General features: G+C 43.5%; 1 protein-coding gene across 1 annotated transcript in view; it reads left to right on the forward strand.

Moving 5' to 3' along the window:
- Nucleotides 1-23501, forward strand: part of ADCY9 (adenylate cyclase 9) — a gene marked incomplete at its 5' end in the record, with an annotated part of 85884 nt that overhangs the window by 49005 nt on the left and 13378 nt on the right. The window contains 4 exon segments of the mRNA XM_010286694.1: nucleotides 3339-3443; nucleotides 7858-8075; nucleotides 12803-12905; nucleotides 15977-16185. Of these exon segments, the coding sequence (XP_010284996.1) occupies nucleotides 3339-3443; nucleotides 7858-8075; nucleotides 12803-12905; nucleotides 15977-16185 (635 nt within the window).

Raw genomic sequence — 23501 nt, forward strand, 5'->3', positions numbered from 1 at the left:
TGGGACAAGTGCCAGCGCAGTGTCAGCCTTCTTGGATCCCTGTCTGCCGTCGTGCTAAAGCTACTGCATCGAGTTTGTGCTTATAGGTACCTGTTTTTATTCATCACCATGACCACTGCAGGTCTGGCCAGTGATTTCCTAAGCAGCCTCACAACTCTTTGAAAATAGCGTGCCTGTCTTGCCCCAAATACACTGATGCCGGAGTGAATTTTGAATGACCCCAAAGTCAGCTTTCCCTGCGGTTTGATAAGCATCCCTATAACGCACGCCACAAACCGTGTCAGAATGCGTATAGCATAGCGATGAAGCGGTCGCACGAACTCTGAGCGCTTACTTAAAAACGTGTTCTGCCCTGTAGTTGCAGCACAGAATTTCAAAGCGTTCTTGCTTCTCACAGCGCGGCTAGGTACAGGTGTTCCAGACTCCGCAGTACGCTTTCGAGTGTAGACATGCACCGGCCTTCGCTCTGCTGAGTCGTCTGTTATTGGAGTCATCGTGGACCGGGAAGGCTGGGTCAAGTTTTCAAGGAATATTTAATTTGCCAGCCATGCTAGAGTAGGTCTTAGAGTGTTAAATAAATAAATAAATAAATAAATATCTACGTATATTAGAAAATCCCCACAAAGAACAACCGCGCAATTTAATGATAGATCATGCGCAATTTTTGAAAAGGAGTGGTTTTCTTTTTTACAGGTTTGTAGTTTTGTTGTTTTTTTTTTTTTTAAAGCCTGCAGCTTGCTGGTAGGGTCTGGAGATGATAATTTGCAAAAGAATCATGACTTACATGCCAACTATTTTAAATACAAAGCTGTAAACAGCGTCAGTGTGGGAGGAGATGACTCCAGCTCTGCAAAAGAGACTAAGCAGGAGGGGCAAAATCACAGACGAGTTGGAATATTTTTGTTTTAAAGGCAGTAAGTGGCCATGTTGGATGCGAAGGATGACTTTCACATTTTGGGCTTGAACGGATGTTCTAATGGACAAGATCTGTTAAGGAAGGTCAGGAAGGAGAACGCAGCAGTAATTGATCCACGGAAGGAATTGTATTTCCTCCTCTCCTCCAGTGTATCTGTAGTTCATTTAATGGCAAACCTTGTTGCAGTATGGATATCAATGAAATGTGTGTGCATAATTAAAATGGTGAAGGTGGAGGCTAAAAACTATAAGTCAATCTGTAATAGCAGCCGATTTTTTTTGAATGAAAGCACCGTAACCTGCTTAAGCAGTTTTGGTATCAGTTTATTTTCCCTATCGTATTGTATAAAATGCCTTACTTGACAGGGAATCATAAGCTGTTGTAAAAATGTTTTAATCATCTCTTGATATGAAAACAGAAGTACTTTTGCTTGTCTCTGTGTTTCCTGAAAGTGCATTAATGTATTATTCATCGTGATGAGGTCACACACGCCCTGAGCTCGTGTGAATGTCTACAATAGAGAATGAAGTTAATGATGTTGACTTGAGCACATGGGATGAATCAGATGGATGTCTGCCTCTTCTCAAAAGGTCAGGCTTTTTTTCTGAGACTTTTGGCTTCTGGTTTAACCCCAGGAGCTAAGCGTTTCAGGTGGTCTTATTAGCAAGCTCAAACAGGGAGTATTTTCTGTATTTTTTTGTTAGAGGTATTAGTTTTTTATTACCATTAACTGACTTCTGCCATGGATAAATCTACTAACGCTCTAGGAGTGTAGGAGGCTCGTTAGCCCATTCTCATGCTCTTTTTTAAAGCTATCTAATATCGCTTTCCACAAAGTGGTCAAGGCATTCATGTTATTTAGTCCTAGATTATTTTTAAACAAAACTATTTGAGACCCAACTTCATAGTTTCTTCATGTGTGCGGGTATTTGTTCAGACTGTACAGGTTCAGAACGGGAGGTAACTTGCTTATCTGATGCCAGATTAGGAAACTCGTAGTCATTTTGGTGCCCCAACCCGGACCGTGCCCCTGAGGAACAGCAGGTACGATGGTCTGCTGGCTGCTGAGAAGGCTCAGAGTCTTCATGAAAGACTGCAAGAGGCATTGTTGAGTGATTAGGTGGATCAGCGGTCACAGGAAGAGTGGGCTGGGAGAAATGCCATGCCGTAACAACCTGAAGATTAAACATGCTGCATTATTCAATCTCAGGTGTGACGCCAGAGACGGAAAAGGGGCTTTGGGTGACAAGGCAGTTCTGAAAAGAATTACACACTGGTCTCTGAAGTAGGGAGTGAATCTGAAGGCCAAAGTTCTGTTTTGGGACCAGGATAGACTATCATTCGATAGGCTACAGAGGCTTGAACGAGTCTCTCCTGAGTCCAAAACGAACAGATAAAATGGACCTGGGGTGTTGAGTTTGGGACAAAAGGGTCAAAAGTCACTTGCTGGAAAATTTATCAAGATGCTTAGTGGATCCCTCACCACCTTTTAGTAAATAGTGTGCCGAATTTAGTATGCTGTTCCCCATGATGGGTGTCTCTGTACCCATTAGTAGACTTTTGGCAAGGCTGGTAAACAGTAAACCATCTCCAGAGCGGAGGAATTGCCAACAGGGATGCGACATGGGGTCCCTCTGCAGAATCCTGCCTGTACATGACCAGGACTGGAGAAAAGTATGAAGAACTTGGAAGACACAGATATGGGGCTAATTCCACTTAAGAAGATCACAATTTAACTCTAAGGGGTTAGGTTATTTTTAAAAGCTGAAGTGTTATTTTAGGTTGTTTCCAAAAAGCATCACCTGCAACCATTGCAAGTCCTGATGGTTTTGCTTTCCTTGTTTCCTGTGACGTTTGCTGGGTGTTTGCCTTTGACGGTGTACGATAACCTAAGCTCCACTCTGCTGTCTTAGAGCACTGTATGAAAAAAGCGTTTTGCCTTTATTGGTTTCAGATTTGTTGCTTTCCATTTCGCTATGGTGTTCATAGTACGTTCTGATGTTCTGTGGGTTTGGGGTTTTTTGAGTTTTGCTGCATTTTGTGCTAAGTCTTCACTCGTAATGCCATTCAGATCCTTTTGCAGACAGTTATTAATGAAGAGAATTGCACTTCTCTCACTGAAGAGTATTCCGTTCTTCTTGGGGAGGTCCTTTGCTGGTATGCAGTGACTACAGTGTATCTGTGATCTTACACTAGTAAAGCTTTCCTGGATTAGATTTAGCTTCAGTAAACAGAAAATCTGTGTTTTATTTTTGAAATGGTGCATTCTGTTCCAGTCAAATTTTGCTCCCTGCTTCCCATTCTGTAGCTTTGTTTATCTTTTAGCCATGCTGCAAATATACAAGTGGACCGAATTATAAATTGCATAATCCTACAAGGACACCAGAACGTTCCTGGCTAAATTTTTTTTGTCTCATTGCAGCCTTGCCCTTCATGTAGTACCACCCTTGCTCCCCACTGCGATGTCAGCATAGACGAAGGAGCTATCCAAAATGGTTGTCAGGATGAGCATAAAAAGAGTACAAAGGTAATTTAAGCATTTATCATATCCCTTCTTTTCCCTTATTTCTCTGCTTCAGTTAGCTTTCTCATTTTTATATTGCTGTTCCTTTATTCAAACTCTTAAGCAGCAGAACTAGTTTTGATTTTGAGCAGTTGTATTCTAAAATTTAGTTGCACATCCCCACCCCACCCCCAATTTTCAAAATTATTAGTAATTTTATGGGCTCAGTTTGATACTAAGAAGAACCTAAAATTTGGACTCTTTAAATTATGCTGAGGGTACCCAAAGAAAGAGGCAGAAACAACACCACCACGGTCTCCATCCCTTACATCAGTTGGCTGCGTGTCACCTAGCCACAAGTTACAACCTATGTCTTTTGCCAATGTCTTCTGCATCGTAGGTCTAAGCTAAGACAGAGTCATTCCCATTCACGCGCACAGCTTCACAGCATCTAAGTCAGTTCGCGTCCTTTTTCTGACCGACAAATACAGCGTCTTGCATATTCAGCATGCTGCTGCCAAGATTGCGTTCCTTGCCTGTTGCTTGGATATCTTGCTGAGGCCACCTACTTCCTCTACAATACCAGGCGTTGCCTATTTGTTGTCTTGTCCATGGCCTTCGTAGCTTCTCTGCTCTGCCTGCCGCCTCTCTCTCCTTCCTGAACATTAAGCTCCTGCCTAAATGCAGACTGGATACCAGTGCTCATCACCTGGTGGTTTTCTTTTCAAATAAGTTTAATGCTTTCCCTTGTTGGGGAGAATCATTATATAAACACATTCAGAGAAGCCATCTTGGGGTTTTTTCCTTCTCCTCTGTCTTTACAACTCATCTCATCTATGGAACTAATGGAAAAACTTGCCAGCATTTATTCTACTGATGAGCTACTACATTAATCTATGTTTGTGCCTCTGCGCTCTGCCTGTATTTGACCTGCTGTCTCCTATGCTTAAATCGTAAGCTCAGAAACAGGGGCTGCCCTACTGTACTGGACTGAAATGGTTTGTAACGCAGTAGACCATGTTCTGTGCCAGGGTTCCTAGGAAACAGCCTAAGAAAAAACAAACAAAATAATAAATCCCTTCAGCTCTGAGAGAGATAGAACAGAGTGGCCAGCAGGTACTGGTTTCAGAACAGCATGAGATCTTCAAGACAGAAAACATTGTGGGAGATGTGCCCAGGCTGCCAAGATGGTATGCGTGAGATGCTTCTTCCCCAGGCTGCCTCTGTCCACATGCCAAGGATCTCCAGGAACTGACTGCAAACAGAGATTTTCCTTAGGTACCAAGTGCCTTGTGTCATATGTTGTCATCTTCAGAATTATGCTTTAAGGTTCTTGCTACTACAACTGTGTTAGCTTCATGTGTGTTAATCAGCAAGTCATCTAACCTTGCTTAAAAGAGGTCTGTACAGTGCTGAATAAAATGTCTGTAATTTCACTGGAAGAAACATGCTAGTGGAGACCAAATCACATCTTCTTTGATTTGGTTTAGTTATTGCTAAGTAAAAAATTGGACCAGTTAAGTGGCTCCCTGTAACTCTGGGAAGCCTGTTTAACTGGAAGCTTAAAGAACAGCTACATGGGCAAAGTTGCCGTGGCATTTGATTTCCAAATCCGCTCTGCAGTCTCAGCTTTCTTGGGAAGAAAGCTGAATAAGCTCCCTCTACGGGGTCTGTTCCCTTCCCATGCCATGTCGCTGTGCCTGGCCCTGCAGCACTCATGTCCCGTCTTTTAGGGAACGTTAACGACATTAACCGCGTCCTTAGACCTTCCCAGGTCCCAACAACCTCTGGAGCCTCCCTGTTTCTTGACGGGAGGAAACTATCGCATGGTACATCAAATCTCTGAGCGCTCAGAAAAACCTGTGCAGCCCGTTGCCATCAGAAACCACAGTAGCATTTGAGCTAACATTTAATAAATAGGGATTTTCGTCTTACATGCAAGCGGTTTCACACTCTAATGCCCTCCTGTTAAGATTAGCAGAGTGGAGACGGCACAGGAAAACCTTGAGCTGACTGAAGGGAAGAATTTTCTTAGGGATTTGATCCTTTGCCAAGGAGCTAAAGAGAAAAGGCCAAGAGAAGCCCATGCTGACCTTCTCTGAAAGAGCAGAAATTTTCGCTGCGTTCTTCAGATGAACTTGAACAGACAGGGAAAGCAAACAGTGCTGCTCGAGTCCGTATCTTTTATTTGAGCTGCTCATAGCAAAAATTGTGTTCTCTCGGTTACTGCTTTTCCAGCGATGACATCTGCTGCAGGGGTGAGGAAAAGGAGAAAGATTCTTTACCAGAAAAAAAGAAAGGTGTTAACTATGGCCTTCATTGGTTTTTTTAGGCCTCAAATTGTTCTGGGGAGTGCTCCGGGCAAACGTAGTCTTTAGCGTAAATTCAAAAAAGAAACAAACGGTGAAGACCCTTCGCTTCTAGCAACTGGTCGGACAGTTCTCTTTGGTTTGCCTTTGTTAGTGCTCCTCACCTCAAAAACAGAGACCTTTCCCTGGCACTGCAGTAGCCTTGTGCTCCACAGCCGTGTTCCCTCTTGGCTAGGCGAGAGAACCTGTTCGCTTCCCGGAGGGCTTGCTCTGGAAGCTGCTGGATGTTCTCCCTTTGAAAAGAAACCGGTGACCTTTTATGAATGTTCTTGTGCCTCTGGCTTACCAGGAGAGTGCCCTTCTGTCACATGTAAACACCTCTCTGGTCCAAGAGTTTTTGCTCGGCTTTTGCCGAGCCACGTGTTGCTGACATCACCTTTCTCTTCTGTTGATTGCGGTCTTTAGCAAAACATTGGCAGCACACCAAGGTAACTACTAAATTTCCTATTCTACTTCGCCAGCTGCTGTCACCGGGCTGTGAACACCTGCAAGCTGCCAAAACAACTGTTGGGAGTGGTAGAAGGGACTAGACTGGGAATCCTTTCATCTCCTGGCTCCCAGCGCGTGGCTCCAGGGGCTCACACCTCCATCGGGGCAGCCCGCGGGGCGGGGATCCCGCGTCCCTCCGGGGCGGGAGGAAGAGGAAGCACAGCTCACCTTCCTCCTGCTTTTCCTGTAGCTCTAGGGAACCGTTCCAGCACACCTTGCTATGACTTTAGCTCTTGAAGACTTGGCAGTGGCAGGGAGGAGCCAAGCCCCAGTGCCTTCTGACTCCCCCCGGGCAAAGAGACTTTCTCCTGCTGCTCCGTTTAGTCTTGTGTCTTCGCTGGTTGTGTCTGCACCTTTCATTGTACCTGGCCTGTATTCATGTGCCTCATTTGCTTTACAGGACAGATGCACAAGGAGGTTGAATTAATTTTGCATGGGCAGCCAGAAACCAGATATTTCTTAACTTTAACTAAGTGGATTTTACAATCTCAGTAAAATATTTCAGTGCATGGGTGGGGTGGTGATGATATTTCTGGTATTTATTTATGGTCACGGTCATGCGGTGGCATCCAGGAATAGTCTTCTGGAGGAGCTTGTCACTGCTGTGCTGACTGCTGTACGGGCAGAAATGAAGGAACTTCTGTCGTGAGTGGGTTTCAGGATGAGGAGAAATGAGACGTGATAAATGATAAGAAGTGGAGGGGGGAGGTGAGCATTCAAATATGCTAAGTCTGATGTAAGTTTGCATTTGAAAATTATCGTGACTCACTGCAGTTCATTTTCATTCTAACCTTACTTAGTTGTCTAATTTTTGCTTCAGTGCATATTGGTCTAGGTCAAAGAAAATGTCAAAGAAGGAACTTCAGGTTCCATGAAAATAGAATAATTTTTGGTTGAAAGTAATTCATGTTCTCAAGTAAATGAAAGCAGAATTGGTAATACTGTGTACCTACACTGTGTTGCAAGCTGGTGTCAAATTTTAAACACGCAGTGTAAATTTATACAAAGGTGAAAGAAAACCAGAAAGAAGTATATCTTAGTCAGTAAAGAAAATGTAGTTTAATTTGCAGGATTTTTTTTTTTTTTTGTAGGATGATGAACCGTACAAAAGGGCTGTTCCCACAGGTAGGAGAAAGGAGGAAGCTCTGTCTGGAAAAGCAGCAGGGCTGTAGTGGTCAGTGGAAGGATCAGCAAGGGCTGGCAGAGTAAGTTGTGTCATGACCCGTGGAAAGATAGCACAGTTTACGTAGGTATTTAAAAAGCTTTATAGAAGAATGTTGACCTTAAGATGAGTGAATGAAAATTGGGCTTGTGGTTGGTCTTCATTGCGTGTGTGAAAATGTACTTTATTTTCTGCTCCTGGGAAACGTGGTACATAAGCAGCAAAGTGACGACACCTAAATAGACGCGCACTTAGAGATGTGAATGACTTCATGGCAGGTAGAGTTAGGTGTTTGATCAAGTAAAGGCTCAGTGTGCTGAAGGAAGAACTTCTTTCAACTTTTGCCCCGTGAAATCTCTTCCATCTGCTTTCTCAACCACTAATGTTCCCTATGTATGTTTTGCTTTCCGTCATTCAGGCTCCAGGAGGGCACAGTCCAAAGACTCAAAATGGACTTTTGAGTCCTCCCCAGGAAGAAAAGCTCAGCAATAGTCAAACCTCGCTTTACGAAATGTTGCAAGAGAAAGGAAGATGGGGTGGAGTGAGTCTGGATCAATCAGCTCTCCTTCCTTTGAGGTTCAAAAACATCAGAGAAAAGACAGATGCTCACTTTGTGGATGTGATTAAAGAAGACAGGTAAGGAAAATTGGGCTATACAATGTAAAATTGTATAAAGGAGGGAAGGCAGTAGCAGGGGTCCCATATCTTTAATCTTTATTTGTGTGCTTTTTTGTCTAATGTCAATAACTATTGTTAACATATAGCATGTAGTATGTTTTCTGACCTTAGTCTAAATTCTGTTTAAACTACAGTAGGAACTTGATGTCAGAAACATTCTGCTCAGGAACACGTAAAGCCAGGTTTTTCATCATTTCTGAGATGAACAGTCATTCTTCAGTCAAAGTCTTCAAAAAGGAAATATACTCTTTAAGTGTCTTGTTACGAAGTTGAACTCCTATCTTTACATTCAGAAGTCCTCCTAATGCACAATAGTATGTAGCTTCCTCTGCAACTAAAAATGTAACAAAATCTGAGCCACAAAACTCAAATTTTTGTATAGCAGAAGTACAACAGCTGGTAACATTGTGTGACTAGCTAATGCCTAGAAATCATAGCGGGCTTGGAAGCAGAATTAATAGGAATGAATTCTCATGGACCTACTACCTACCTACATAATTTTGTAAAGTTAGACTCTCTCTCTGTTTCAAGAAAAAAACACTTTTTTTGGTCAGAGGAAAATATGTTCTCTAGAATTCGGTAGTGTGTGATTTTTGTAAATGCGCAACCCTGTCTCCCTTATTATCGTAGTGACTTGACTGCATCAACTAAACAGATAACTTGAGTTTGTTATTATTTATGGCTATTCTTATTTTTGCTTCACTGCTTCCACTCAGATTAGGGATATTTTATCTAAATATCCTTGAAACTGTATGCTCGTATAGACTGCAGGCTGCTTGGAACATGGACACTGTCATCTTAACTGGAAACATGACTAAAGCAGGGACAAGTGAGAGGGAAGGACACCAGTCCCTCTCCAGTCTCTTCTTGAGAATTTTTTTAATTACTTTTCTTCTGTGGCCAACTTCAATTAAAATTCAGGTTCCTTTTTTTTCCCCTCTAGGTGTGTTCTGTCATCAGTGACTGAGAACAGGTGTTAGTTGATATTTTCAAATATTAGAAGGACCGGGAAAGTCCAAATGTTGGCAGAAATCAGCAAGGGCAAATTGGATTTTTGTTTAAAATGTGACTACGATGCTGCAAATTTGAAGTTACAGAAGTAGCTTAATTGATGCTGTTGGTTTGCTGAAGACACCTAGCTCAAGCTCTTGTGTTCCTGGTGCTTTCCTCCTTCACTTAAAAAAGCATAATTCTTTCTGATTTGGAAAAAGGAAAAAGTAGGACCGTGATTTGATATCAGTCAAAGCCTAGCGCTTTTTTTTTTGTCTCAATTAAATATCATCATTACCGTATTAAGTAGGCCATTTCTTGTTGCCAGGGATGCTTCTCTGCTGAGTTCAGTTCATGTAAACATAACTTTCCAAAAATAATTTTCTGATTAATTAAGTCTATGCAAAATGATTTAAGCCTACCATTTTACATTAAGCTTTTTTAACATTTCTCAATGTGAGGTTATACATAATAAGTCATTTTAAAAACAGTCCTGATCCTCAACTGTAAAACAAAATATAATGCTGGTCTTGGCAAATCTAGTATCTGCGAAGATGTTTGGGAAACTTTGAGTTTTCTCAGGGAGGGGGTGAAGTCCAACCTTTCCCTTGGTCATCTTAAGTGAAACCCCATTTGCAGCAATAACAATAACAACAATACCGGAGTTTTTCTGCAGTGGTTTTGTGTTACTGCAAACCCAGCAGCAGCGAAGCGTGAGCTTCCCTTACCATTGGGCAGCGATTTCCCCAGTGGTGCGCGATGGTGGTGTTCTGATCCGTGATAGAAATTCGTATTAACAGAAAGTACCTCATCCAGATACGCTGGTGATAAAGTACATAAATTAATCACGGAGGCTCCCTGTACGGCTGGGAAGAGTTAAACATATCCTAGGGAGGATTCAGGAGCCTGCAGACTGCATTAGGAAGCTGCCTAGGGCTAGCCTGGAGGAAATGCTGCTGATACTTTTTCATTTCTCAGCCGCTTTCTAGAGTTTAGGTGTGTGGCCGAAGTTTCACGAGTCTCTTTGCATGCTGAGATTTCACCTTGGAGCTGCTATCTCAGCACAGTTCTAGTTGTCTTTAAAAATAATAATAATAAAGCCAGTGTTAGTACGGCATGTTTATTTTAATTGCATTATGCAAGAACCCTTTTCACAGAAGTTATCAGTTTGCATCTTCTTACAACTTGATTATATATATTTGGCAAACAGTGTTTGAGCTTTGAGTCTGGCTTTAATACAACCACTATAAAAATACCATGCTTTGTTCTCTGTAATCTGCGCGTTATTGTGTATTTTAAAAGAAAACTATAGTGTAAGAGTACAAAATGCTTAAACAATTTTGTTGGGGATACCCTCAAAGGATTCTCTTTTTAGATTTTTGTTTCCAAGAAAAATTACATATTCCTTAGGTTATAAACCTTTCGAAGTACAAGAAACAAGGACTCATACAGCTAATCAGGACAGCACTTACAAATGATCTCTTTAGACTCCCAGAGCAGAGTCCCAGGGAAATAAGAAGCTCCCTCCCAGAAGCTAGGTTCTGTGCAGCCCTTCATCCCCTCCGTGGGTCAAGTTTCCTGTTTAAATACTTCTAAAATTTCTTTCTTTCTTTCATCTCCCACTTCCCAGTCTTGCTTGATTCAGGGAAAACAGAAATCACTTGTGCTGGGGAGGCACAGCACCTCCTGGGAAGCAGATGATATTCTTGACTGTGTTTAGTCAACTAAACTGGGATCTTCCTCTTTGAGACAGACGACTGTTGACATGGAGTGGACTGGCGCGGTACGGCTGGCTGACATTAGAACTGCTGCCTTCGCCCTGGTTTCACCGCATTATACCTTCTGTTCCGTGCTCTGCTGGCAAACTGGGTTGTTCTTCCTACATCCTTAGGCCATTGCTCCAGCACATCACCACCATACTCCGTTGAGCTTCCCTAGAGGAAGAAAGTGAATTCAACATATTTAAAAAAAAAAAAGCTTGCAAAATTCATATGATAAGATGCTCTTAGAAACATCTAAGAGAGGTGAGGGAGGGAAGACAAGAAAGAATGAAGAGAATGAGAGAAGGAGGACTCAGGTGAATGTGTCCTGTCATTCCTTCAGAGTATCCTGATGGTTTTAATATATTGGCCAAGGCCAAAATGTGCAAAGGTCATAAGGTATCTGCCATATTCATGGTTGAAGTCTTTTGCCTTCTCGAGCTTCAGTCTAGGAATGTGTGTTTCGTTGGTCTTGCATCTCAAGAAAAATAATGCTTCCCTCATGCCATCTTGCGCTGGGGAGTTTGTACTTCGAAAAAACCACTTTGCCAAGTGTTCGTAAAAAATAAACAGAAAAAAAACCAAAACCCAACCCCCTGAAAAAAATAATTCAGGCACAGACTAGCTCTGTAGGATCTTTCAGCTTCTTCATCTGCTTAGAATTTGATCTCGTGCATCTCTGGTTTTTGCTTCGAGCTATTAACTTGAAAACAACGCACTGTAATCCTTGCTCCGGTGCTACCATTTTTGAGATGGGAACAGCGCTTGGAAAGAACCTGCCCCGTTTCGGATTCCACAGCCATTTTAGAACCAGTTAGCCCACTGTAAATAACAGGCGGAATCGGTTGCTTGAAAATGAAAGGAGGTTCATAGCAAGAGTGTGTGCTCTGAAGCCTCGGGGAAGGACTGCAGAGAAGAGAGGCCGAGGAAAAATCGCCCCAGCGATAAATGGCATAAGCAGGCGTGACCTTACCCTGCGACCGTCGGGCACAAAGCCCTCAGTGCTCTGCAAGCCAAGTCCTTAAGCTCTTCGACATCTACTAGAGAAAGAAAAGGTTTGCAGATCAAGGTGGCATTGCAGATCAAGATGGCATTAGAAAACTTCTTCCATAAACCTCTTAAAACTACTGCAAAACTCAAAAAATGTTCTATTTTAGCTCCAGAGGGTGGGGAATAGAAACAACTTTTTAATGATTGAGGCCTCGTTTGTGTTTGGGTTTGTTTGGGGTTTTTTTCTGCACCTGACACTGGAAGGTAAGGTGAAGGAGTACGTAAACACCCTCTAGTAGATGCTACCTCCTGGTTCGTTAGTCCTAGCGAGCTAGTTTCATTATTTGTCAGCACCTCTGTTGATGATACTGGTGATTTCAAATCTTCTGTTTCAGAAGTAAACGCAAGCTCTCCATCTCCTCGGGTTCTATTTCTCTGCCGCCCGGATTGTTAAGGGAATGTTCCCAGCTGAGTTAGAGTTATTTTAGTGTCTTTGAAATAACAAGAAAGTGCTGTTTTCTAAAATGGTCAGTGTTTTTTTTCCTGATGGTTTGTCACTTTTGTCATCCTTGGCTTGCTTTGGATGATGGAATTCCACCTAAGACACAAATATCCCGCAGCCATGCCTCTCCTCAGGTTGTGCCTCTGTAGCAGCAATTAACCTTTCCTATTTGCTGGCTTATATTGCAATTATCTGTAGTCATCTGCAGTTACAGCTGTTAAGTTTCTGGAAGGACTTGTTAGTCTCTTCCTGAAAGTATAAAAGTTTGCTCTGTCATTTTTTGGTAAAGTATTTCCTTTGACTGAGCGAGTGAGAGTGAAGAAAAGCTACAGGAACTTCAAAGCCAAGTGCCAGCGTCCCTAGAAACAGAAACCACGGAATGGGGGGGCTCTGAAAGAGTTACAGCTGAATAAACTGATGTTGATACCGTCTTTTCTCTTTAGCCTCATGAAAGACTACTTCTTTAAACCGCCTATTAACAAGCTGAGCTTGAACTTCTTGGATCAGGATTTGGAGATGGCCTACAGGACGAGCTATCAGGAAGAGGTGTGTTTCTTCTGGCATCGGTTTACTTCTGTAACCTGTCTAAGCAACTGTCTGTCATTGTTTTTAACAGATTTCATTGCAGCTGATGATAGGAGTCATGAAATGTCAGATGTGATTTACTACTTGGTATTGCTGTCTCTGAAATCAGGCTCCTTTCAGTTTACCTGTCTTGTGCCATGCCCCGAGTCTAGTCCAACGTTTGGGCTGGAAATACATTTTCACAATCCACCAAGATACGCTAATTACTTCTCACCTGCCTTTTCTCCATTTTCAGGTTAAGGTTTTAAGGCTGTAGGCAGGCTAGAGAACCATGCTAAGATGAAATTAAAGGACCAAATGCAACTTGCCTTCTCGTCAAACACCCTAACTTTGAGAAAGGTAGCTTTGAATGTGATTCTCGTTCATGTCACTGCCTCATGGTTATCCCATGGAATATGGGATATTTGTGGAACCCAAACCTGCTCTGAACTCACGTGTCGTAAGTTCCGTAAGTGTGCTGCATTCAGAGACAGGCAGTTCAAAACACGGCGTAATTGTAAGGAACAGTGAATAAATTGTAAGGAACTTGGTGCTTTCTTCAGGATTCGGCACTGAGTATAAAAAGTCCTTAATCATGCCCTTGGGGGCTAATGATATTGCAGGTTTTCCATGCCGGTAGATATTCCGGCCTGGTTGATATGAACTAGTAAGATGTTTTAAGTTTACATGTAGTGACCTGAGGTGTCAGTACTATCTGAGGCTGCATTTCCACGGGTAGCAGAAAAGTTGCTGCCAAAAGAGGGCAACTGCTCTCCCCTCTTTGTTCCTACTCCTCCCTGCTCCTTCTAATGGCTCTGGTGCTTACCAGGCTTCCCTGCTGGCAGCCGGTTCATTTTGCTAGCTTGGCATAAAATAGTCATGTTTTGTGTTTCTGTTTGGGGGTTTTTCTTTTTCCGTCTGGGTCTGTTTTCTGCTGTATTGAACCAGCAGCTCACAGAGAGGTTGGCGAGTGTCAGAGCCAGTGCAAGATAAGTGTCCGGCAGCAGGAAGGGGAATGGCCCCATCCCTTCCAGTAGCTTTGAGCTGTTAGTTTGGGTCATCCACCTGGCAGAATTGCATTGTGATAAATGTAGGTGTGGATTTCTTTCCTTCCTGGTACGTCCTACATCTGAGGGCAGGTAGGCTTTCTGCTGCTTGCTGCTTTCTGTCCTGGGCAGCGTTGTCACATATTTGCTTTTCTCCCAATGTTTACAAATGAGACCTAACTCTTTTTTCTTTTTTTTTTCTCTTTTTTATTTTATTACAAAGGGAAGCATAGTTGTGTTGCCGTTCAGTTTGTTCACTTTGTCCAGGATCTCTGTACTCATCCTGCAGCGCTGCATTCTAGCGGTATCTCTCTGAATCAAGCTCATGTAGCAACAACAGGGAGAAACTTCCCGTGGGATACAGCCTGCAAAATTTGCACAAACTATACAGAAAATAGTAAATTAAGTTCTTTCCAATGGAAAGAAATTAATTAATGGAAAGAACAATGGAAAGATTGGAAAGAAAAGCAACGCAGTGATAGCCAAGCATATACAGATTGACCTATTCATGCAGATACGTAGGAAATGCGTAAGAGGAGTAGGAATGTGGTCTGTGCATTTTGTTAGCGGCAAGCTATTAATTCGAAAATTATGTAAACCTCCCTGGAAACGGGAATCTTCACTCTCTAATAGTAACTGCAGCATTGGGACAAAAACCTGGTAAAGCCTTAACATTAGCATAGTACCGGTCCAAAACAACAACAAAAAATTCTTCTCTTGGGGAGCGAAATGATTCGTCAGCACTGCTGGGTCTTTAATTGCCTTGCAGTAAACTGTTGCTGGAAGAAACTTCCAACCCCACTGAATTCATCCCTAATTATCCAGTGCCAGCTGCATGCTCCGTTTGTGATCCGTCTCCGTAAGCAGCTCCGCTTCCCAAGAGCTTGCTTAGCCTGTTCTTGTTTGGAAATTGAGGCACTACTTAACACTGTTAGGGCCTCCTGAACGCTGTCGCTTTAGGATGCAGTGCTGCTTTCCTTAATTCAATCTGTGTGACTTTCTGCGTGGACTAACAGGATTCTGCCACAGTTCAGATTAAAAGGTAATTTTGGCACTGAAATGATGCTAGCTGAATTTATTAGGTTGCAGAGAGGTAAAAACGAGGAACGAGTTCATTTCCCAGTGTTGCTGAGTGCCAATAGTGTTCTGAGGAGCAAAAGAAATTTCCAAATTAAACCAGAGTACGCAAACTGGGCAGTTTCATGGTGATATTGATAACATACTTTTTGTTTTTCTTTGGAACTTGCTTTCTGTGGTCCCTTGGGCAGCTATAAACACTTGTAAGACTGGGCTCGTCTGAGTAAGCCGGGATGTGGAGCTCATGATCTAGTTTTCAGCTGGACTGGCCAACGTAGCACGCAGCACAGCTGCACAAGCACTGGGGCCAGGACAAGATGGGATGGGAATGTGTGGTAAGGGGTTACGGAAGAACAGAACTTGGTGTCCTGGGCTCTGATCAATTCAGATTACGTAGCGTCCCGATTGCTGCTTTTAATCTGATCCGAAAGGGAGATGTGAACTCTGCCCCAGGCAAGTAACCGTTTCTGTACAGTGGTGTTTGGAGGGTTTTCTTAAAGAACCATCGAAGCTAAAAGGCTTATTTGAAAATCTTATTATTATTTTAAATGAAAATCCTTGAGGAAAACTTCTTAGAGCTTTATCTGCTAGTAATAATGATGTTTTATGTTTCTTTGTATGGAACGGGCAATTTTCATTATGGTTTATTTCTGTATCATAATATTCTGTAAAAATCACCCCAGACCTTGGGGCTGTGCTGCCAGTGCTTTTTTTCAACCCAGACTTATTCTCGGGGAGCTGTGGTAGCCATTGGACTACCTCTTCTGTTTCTTCTTTCAAAACAGTACTTAACGTTGGATTAATGAAGTGGCAAAATGTTCTGCATTCCTTTATTTGTTTTGGTGGGCTGTTGTTTGTGGTACAGTTGAATTCAGCAAAATAGCATTAATTCATTTTCTTCCCTTCCCTCAATCCCTGTATTCCATACAGGTTATAAGGAACGCTCCGGTGAAGACATTTGCCAGCGCTACCTTCAGCTCGCTCCTGGACGTGTTCCTCTCCACCACAGTCTTCCTCATACTCTCTATCACGTGTTTCCTGAAACACGGGATGGTCGCATCCCCTCCGCCACCTGCAGCAGTCGTGGTGTTCGTCATCGCCATCCTGCTAGAGGTGCTGTCCCTTGTCATCTCAATTAGGTAAATAAAGCCTGAGAAAGTCTTGAAATAACAGTGAGAACTGAAGTGGTGGCTGGCTTGGGAACATTTTGTTTGACAGCATCCCAGGAACTCGCTTGGACGGTCTGTAATATTTGGAGAACAGCGTTAGCGAAGCCAAGAAGGCTTGCGGCACATCTTGTGCAAAGAGAGGTCTAGCTACAGAAGTTGGAGCAGAGAAAGGTGGCTCTGATAGAGGTCACTTAAGGAAACGGAATTGGCACGTCGTGCCTGCCACTGCTTACTGTTCCTTGGGATGCCGCACGCAACTGGATGTCTTCTCTCCTCACAGGGCCATCAGAGTGAGGGTATTCAAACAGAAAACTTTTATCTGTCCTTCAGAAAAAAAAAATGAAACCCCGCCTTTAAATGCCTAGATAAAATACACCATTCTGGTGCTAAAACTGAAATAATTTCTCAGAAATGCAAAGAGCAGTCCTTGTCTTAAAAAAAAAAAAAAAAATCTAAAAGCAAAAGTCACATTGCATCGGTTCAGAATTGGTTTTCTTAATGATCTCTCTTTCAAGTCTCCTGGGATTAATATTCAAATAGTTTGCTTTTCCCTGCTTGAGACATAATTGGAGTTCAGCGTTTCCCCCGAGTCCCGGGCTGCGTGGCACTTAGCTGCTGCTTGAGCAGGGAAGGGGCACTAGCACGTCTCTGCGGAAAGGGTGGCCTCGCAGGGCAGTGAAGAATCCCCAGTCCCCGAATTCTTACACGTCCCTGCGCCTCTGCCTCTCCCGTGCCCGTGGAGGTGAGGCTTGGCTGCAGATGCAGGTACCCGCTATTCAACAGCGACTCCTCGTCCCTGATTTGTACCCACTCACCCGGAGATGTCTGTTCTGGACTTCTAGGACACTTGAGGGCCTTAACCTGGCATTTGTAACTAGTCAGTGAGCGGTTCCTACGTAACATGGGGTTCCCCCAGCCATGCTGGAGCTACTACCACGTTCAGGTGTAGCAGAAGACCGCAGTTGTACGTGCGTTCGGTAAAGCTCGCGCTCTCCTGGGTGTGTTGTCTGATTTACGCAAATACCACGTATAACCTGCTATTAACCCAGGTGATAGACCTAATAAGTTGTTTGTTTGTCTATACCTGTGAGAGCAAGTTTATTCTGCCCTCCTCGTCCCCCGTTTTCACTGCGCGCACGCCAGAGCGTGTTACAAGGGTGGTGTGTGGAAGCGTGCGTCCTCGCTTGTAGTTCTGCGGATCGATCGGGTATGTGTAAGTGAAAATGCTTTTGTAATTACAAATTAGAAGCAATACTGCTGCTGTTTCAAAAGAAGCAAGAGATTGCAGTTTGCGCGCTTATTTTGACTTTTCGGGGTCAAGGTAAGAAATACTAAATTAAAACTTTAGTCACTGAGGCAAGCTTGTAGCTCCGTGTGCGTGCAGATTTACGTGAAAGGTGGCATTTTGGGGTAAAGGGAGGCCATTTACGAACAGTGGAAGTAGTTTTAAGGAGAGTATTTCTTAGCAGGTGTATTTGATTCTTGCAATTTGGATAGTCCTGTAGTTCTGGAGTTTTCAGAAAATCTAGAAATTCAGGAAGTGTTTAAGACCTTGTGCCGGGAGATGGTTGAACTCATGGCACTGCCATTCTAGTGCATCCTAAACCGGATTAAGTGTTGCTCTGTCCCCTCTCTTGCACCAGAAATGCTTTTTCCCCTTTGCAGGAGAGTTTCTGTAGTCTGTCTTGGGCGGGGGGAAGGCTTTTTGTCAGTTTAGTGTGCCCAGGCAGCTCTTCCATGGCACCAGGCAGGAGAGTAGGAAGGCAGCAGTGAGCAGGTAAGCCTGGGTTTGGTGACCGTGGCATTGTGTCCTTGAACTTGTTCAGCTCTGAACAACTCACCCACCGCTTTGAAGAAGAGATGGTTTCTGCTGTCCAGATACGTTTGGAGAAAACTTGTGTTCATTCACCTTGCAGGTGAATTTTTACTCCATTTTATTATTTTTTCAATTCGTTATTGTTCCCACTTGTTTTTCCAATGCTACATTGCGTTTGCCTTTTCTTATTTTGTACATATATGAAAATTATTGCTATAATCCTAGAAATTTTTATATGTAAGTACGTAAGGTTTTATTTCAGTCCTGTTCTATAAATTGGTGGTTTATGGGTTTCTTAAGGAGGAGGAAAATTGTTGTTTTCACTATGCTATCTATCTAGTCAAGAATTTGCAAAGTGCTTTTTGTCTTTCTGAGCTGTGTACGGAGGTTTAGCTTCATCGCAGCACTATGTCATTGAGAGCCACGCTCTCTGGTAGTAAGCCTGGGCCATTACAGAGGTGACTTCTAGTGGCTTTATAATGTTTTCTTAACACTATTTGGTTTTGCCACTGACATGTCTAATATTTTCATGAGACGATGTTGACTTAAAGCCTGAATTTTACTTTCTAAGCTGGCTTGGATACCTCATTTAAAGCCAGTGAGATTTCAAAAGCATTTTTTTTAATATTAATCATTCTTCTGTGCTTAATTCTGATTTGAAAAACAGGTTGAGAAACATCTCACGCTGTGGGGAACACCGGTAGCCAGCCATCAAAACTCCCATAAGTCCCACCTGGCTCAGTAATAACAGATTTTCAATAACCACTGCATAGACGGCGTGCAGGGCGCTCTGCATCCGAACGCGCACTCATGGGAGGTTTGGGCACGCGGGGAACACTGCAATTCCTGCACAGCTACTACGGGGGCAGGCGATGGGTGGTCGCTTAGCGCTTGCTGCGCTCATTGGCGTCACGCTGACGGTTAATCTCGAGACCCCACAAATTCTCCAGGTTAGTTTGGGAAAAATTCTCCGGACTCACCAGCTGTCCCTTGCGGCTGGAGCCCTTGCTGTGCAAGTGGGAGATGTGTTGCTCCTTTCTTTTGGTGGGAGGAAAGTGTCTGCAAATCACTCTGTCTTTACTCGGCGGTTACAAGCAGTTGATTCCCAGGAACTTGCTACATTGGGCTCACATTCATGATCTTTACTAATGAGGTATAATTTGAATTTGGCTTACCTCTGCTCGTTGCATCTAAGGTAACGCTTCGGGAAATCTCTTAAAGTACAAGACAGGATCATCTCAGAGCCGAGTAGATCTTACCCAAGGTACCTTCTTGAAAATAGCCTCCTACTATACACCAAAATAGAGCAGTCTTTGTAGATGAAAATCTCAGAAGCTTTCTGTTAGGTTTTCTGTTTTAAATGTAACGGCAGTGGCATGTTTAGGGGGTACTTTCGTAGGAAAAGCTTTTTGTTTTGGCTCGGAGGGTTGTTTTTTTTGTTTTTAATTTATAATATGTATTTACTAGACTAAAATATGCTTTTGGGCCCCTCCGGTCTCCATGACCGGAGGCACACACTTCTGTACAGTTCCCTTGAGCAGAAAGAAGAAAATCCTCTTTTTTCCTCTTCATATGCTCTTCAAAGTGAGGACTGCTCACTCTGACCACTCGTTATGCACAGAAACGGTGCAGAACTTCCTGTGCAGAAATGTCATCCCAAATGACAATCACAGAATACCACCGAGACATCTTAAGGGAGGAGATTGGACTACAATGCTGGGCACAATCCCAGAATTTCAGGAAAAGGGATTATTTTAGGACCAGAAAACTCTTGCCTAAGTTTCTCATTGTATTTTCATTATCGTGATGCAAAACACCCTGTCTTTAAATCAGTCTAACTTTTAATTGAATCCAGGACTCAGCCTAGGAAGTGCTTGCTGCGGCTCTTGTGGCTAAGACCTTTAGTCCGGCTGCGGGAGTGGCAGAGGAGAGCACTATCGCTGCCTGTACCGTGGGACACGAGCTTAAAACTTCTAAGTTCTAGAAGAGCAGAAGTCCTCGCAGAGCAAAGCTTACAAGGGAGAAGGATGTTTTGATTCCTCTGAAGTGTCTGATAATAAATTACTGGAGTATCTATAGCTGAGGATCCCGCTGTTATCACAAGTGCCACTCTAAAATTAATTGTGTAAAGCTGCATGGGGAAAAAAAAAAAAAAGGTGCTTCATTTGTAAGCATGTGGAAGATGTAATCTCCTGTTCGGGAAATGCGGTGCAAACATCCTTCTGCCCACTTGAAATGTGACTGCTCTGACTTTGCGTGAGTTTAGGTGAAGTGTAAGAAGTCCTCAAGTTCTGCTATTTTATAAAAATACCTTGGGAAATGTCATTGAACGCGCAACCGTGTGCGAGATGTCACTTGGGATTCTTAGGAGTGCTTCTGCAGGAATACAGGTAAAAGACACCTGCCCACTATTTTAGCTGTAAATATAGGATTTTTGTTAACTAGATACTTTTGACATCTAGTTCTTGTTCTCGAGTAAAACTTGTGATAAATAAGTTTGTTTAAAAAAAAAAAAAAAATCATTGCTTTTGATAGCATCCTCCAGTGGAGACTTGTGGGTGAAGAGGGGAGACCAGAAGGGTGGCTTTTCCAACGCTGTTCAAAAGAGTTGGGGGTGAGAGCACTTCTTAAGTTGATTCATGAATTTAGAAGGACCTTTCTAGAGAGCAAAAATAAAAATACCTTCTGGAAACAGCAGAACGGGAAACTCTGGCTGAGCAAAACTGCCCTTTGCCGGGTCCCTTTCACCTTCCCAGGCTTGCCAAAGTAGCCCCCCGGGTCTGCCCACAGCTGAGACCCTGTGGCCAACCACTTGGGTCGTCTTAAATTCCTAACGACCAGGAACAGAAATTGTTTTCTGCAACCAGAGCTTAATGAACCGGTTCTGTTAACAACATGACTGATAGGGAGTATTGATGCAAGGGAAAACAATGTATTCCGTTTGCCGTTATTTATTTGTAACATCTGCGACTTTGGTATTTAATATCCCACCAAAGTGCTGCTATGCCAAAAGCTTTTGATTTGAACTATGGGAATTGATTTTAGACTGCCAGTAAATAGAGAAATGATGGTCACATTCCCCATTAGCCATTAATCATTTATGTCAAAGTTACTAATTTGAACTCCAGCTTGTGTAAACAGCTCGGATGCTTTAGCATTTAAGCCCCGTTGAGCTACCCACTGACACTGCATTATTTACTGATACTGCCCTGTAGCCATTAAATCTGTCTGCAGCTCTCATCGCTGGCTGGATTTAATGCACTTCTTACTTCCTGCGATGGGAGGGTTGTGCTGTATTCACAGGCTTTCGCTGTTTTTTGAAGGATGAGATTTCAATCGTTTTAATTCCAGAGTGCAGAGCATTGCAATAAATACCGGATCAAGGGGCGGGGAGGAAAAAAAAACCAACGCAAGAAGGTAAACGTTATCACGAGAAACGTGGTGTCATCCGGGGATTTGCGTTAGGTTTTTGGAAACGCACAGCTGCCTAAATAAAGAAGCGTCCTCGTCGCAGGATTAACCGATCGGGTCCGCTGATGGATTCGTTGCTATAGTTCCCGCAAGAACTTGTCCTGGCGTAGAGGCTTGGCAAAAAAAAAAAAAAAAAAAAAAAAAAAACAAAAAAAAAAAAGAATTTATTGGAAAAGCTTTCTGCACACCGGCGTCCCCGTTGCGTGGGTTGGAGCGCGAGACGTGAGCCGCGCTGGGTACCTGCCACGCTTGGCGTGCCGCGGAGCCGGTTTCTGTGCCAGCCTACGTGGGCGCGAGATGGAAGACGGGGCACCTGGCTCGATCCCGGGCAGCGCTCCGCCGTCGAGCCCGCTTGGGTTTCCTTCCTCACAGTTCGGCCTCGTAAATGGGAATCCTCGTTTGTAGGCTTGGGCAGAACCGAACTGAACTTCGTTTTGAGAGGCGCGACCTCGGGCGGCGTTTTCGGGAGTGCTCGAGGCTGGGCTGACCCGGCTCTGCCGCGGGAGGCGCGGACAGCGCTCGGTGGTGTCGGAGGCAGCCGGGTTAGGACTTTAGAAACCCCCATTCTTGCTCTCTCGAGCTTTTTTTTTTTTTTTTCATTTCTGTTTTGCTTTATATACAGTTTTTTAATTTCTGTGCTTTGTTGGAAATCCCGTTTTTTTAATGACGGAATATAGCTATAATGTTTGGTGCAAATGGAAGGCCATTAAACGAGGAGCTAACAAATCTGTGAGCACCCTCTCGTGGGGTCCTGACGTATTACAGTGCCTTCCCTCCTGTTACCCCAAAGTTCTCTCTTTCCATGCCCTTTAAGTTTAATTTCCAGATTTTAATATATTAAATTAGGGAAGAGCTCTTGAGGCTTCAAAAAAATGCTTGAGGTCACAAAATTCACAGAAGTCTAGATCAGAGAATGAAAATATCACTCATAAACAATACGTATTTAAAAGGTGTGGCATTAGTGTCAAATTCACATTGAAAGCTTTATGTTTTATCCTGTTTCGTGTCAGGTTTTCATCTAGCATTATACCTTCTATTTTAGACAAAAGTGTTTAAAAAAAAATATCAGTGGATTGCTTTTCTCTTTTAAAAGATATAGGTAATACAGAATAACCTACATAACTTCGGAGGTTGTGAACTTCATATTCAGTGTATGCTGTATTTATAGATTTTTGTTAGCTGTGACCGTCTCTGTCCAAAAAAATAGTCATTATTTACCGTTTGGGCTCTGTTGTAGTCCAACGTCAGAAGAGCAGAATTACCTGCCCGGAGCGATTCTGGTAACCGCGTACATCCACGACAGGCTGGCTTGGGACGAAACTAACTGCGCTACGTTACCTTTTTATGTCTTCATAAAAATAATTAGAAACCTGGACAGCGGTTGCAGTTTTTCTAGAGTGACTGATGTTTTTGGGCTTTAGGAGGCGAGTTATCCCGAGGATTTGCTTCCGTAGAGAGTAACAATTCTCTGTGTGACGTCCTCCAGCATTAAGTGTCCTTTTACCTTTGCTTGTTCGTCGTAATAATTAGAAATACTCTCGTTTAAGAAGCATCTCCGTCAAGCTGCTTTGCGGAAGCTCTTCCGGCTGGCTCCTTCGGCACCGCGCGGGTTCGGGCCGTCGTTTTGTCGGCAGCTTGAGGCAAGAGCCGGTCCTTCCTTCCCGCGTGCCCCGCGCGCAGCCGGCGGGCTCGCTATGAGAGGTGGTCCTCGGCGGCCCGCTGGCCTCCGAGGTGCTCATCCCAGCTGCATCTCAGGCTCTTCCCCTTCCCTAATGAGTCGGGGAGCGGAGTCTGGCTGTGGACGGGAGCTTCTGCCGGGGTGGTGGTAACTGGGAGAACTGGTTTCGATCTGCGGTGTAAAGTCCGCGTGGATTTGCACGACCTCTGGGTGATAGGACAAGGGGTGATGTTTTTCAACTGAAGTGAGGGTAAATTTAGGTGAGATACGATGAAAAATTTTTCACGCTGAGGGTAGTGAAACCCGGGCCCAAATTGCCCA

Source organism: Phaethon lepturus, unplaced genomic scaffold (genome assembly GCF_000687285.1).
Source record: "Phaethon lepturus isolate BGI_N335 unplaced genomic scaffold, ASM68728v1 scaffold3165, whole genome shotgun sequence".
Lineage (NCBI taxonomy): Eukaryota > Metazoa > Chordata > Aves > Phaethontiformes > Phaethontidae > Phaethon > Phaethon lepturus.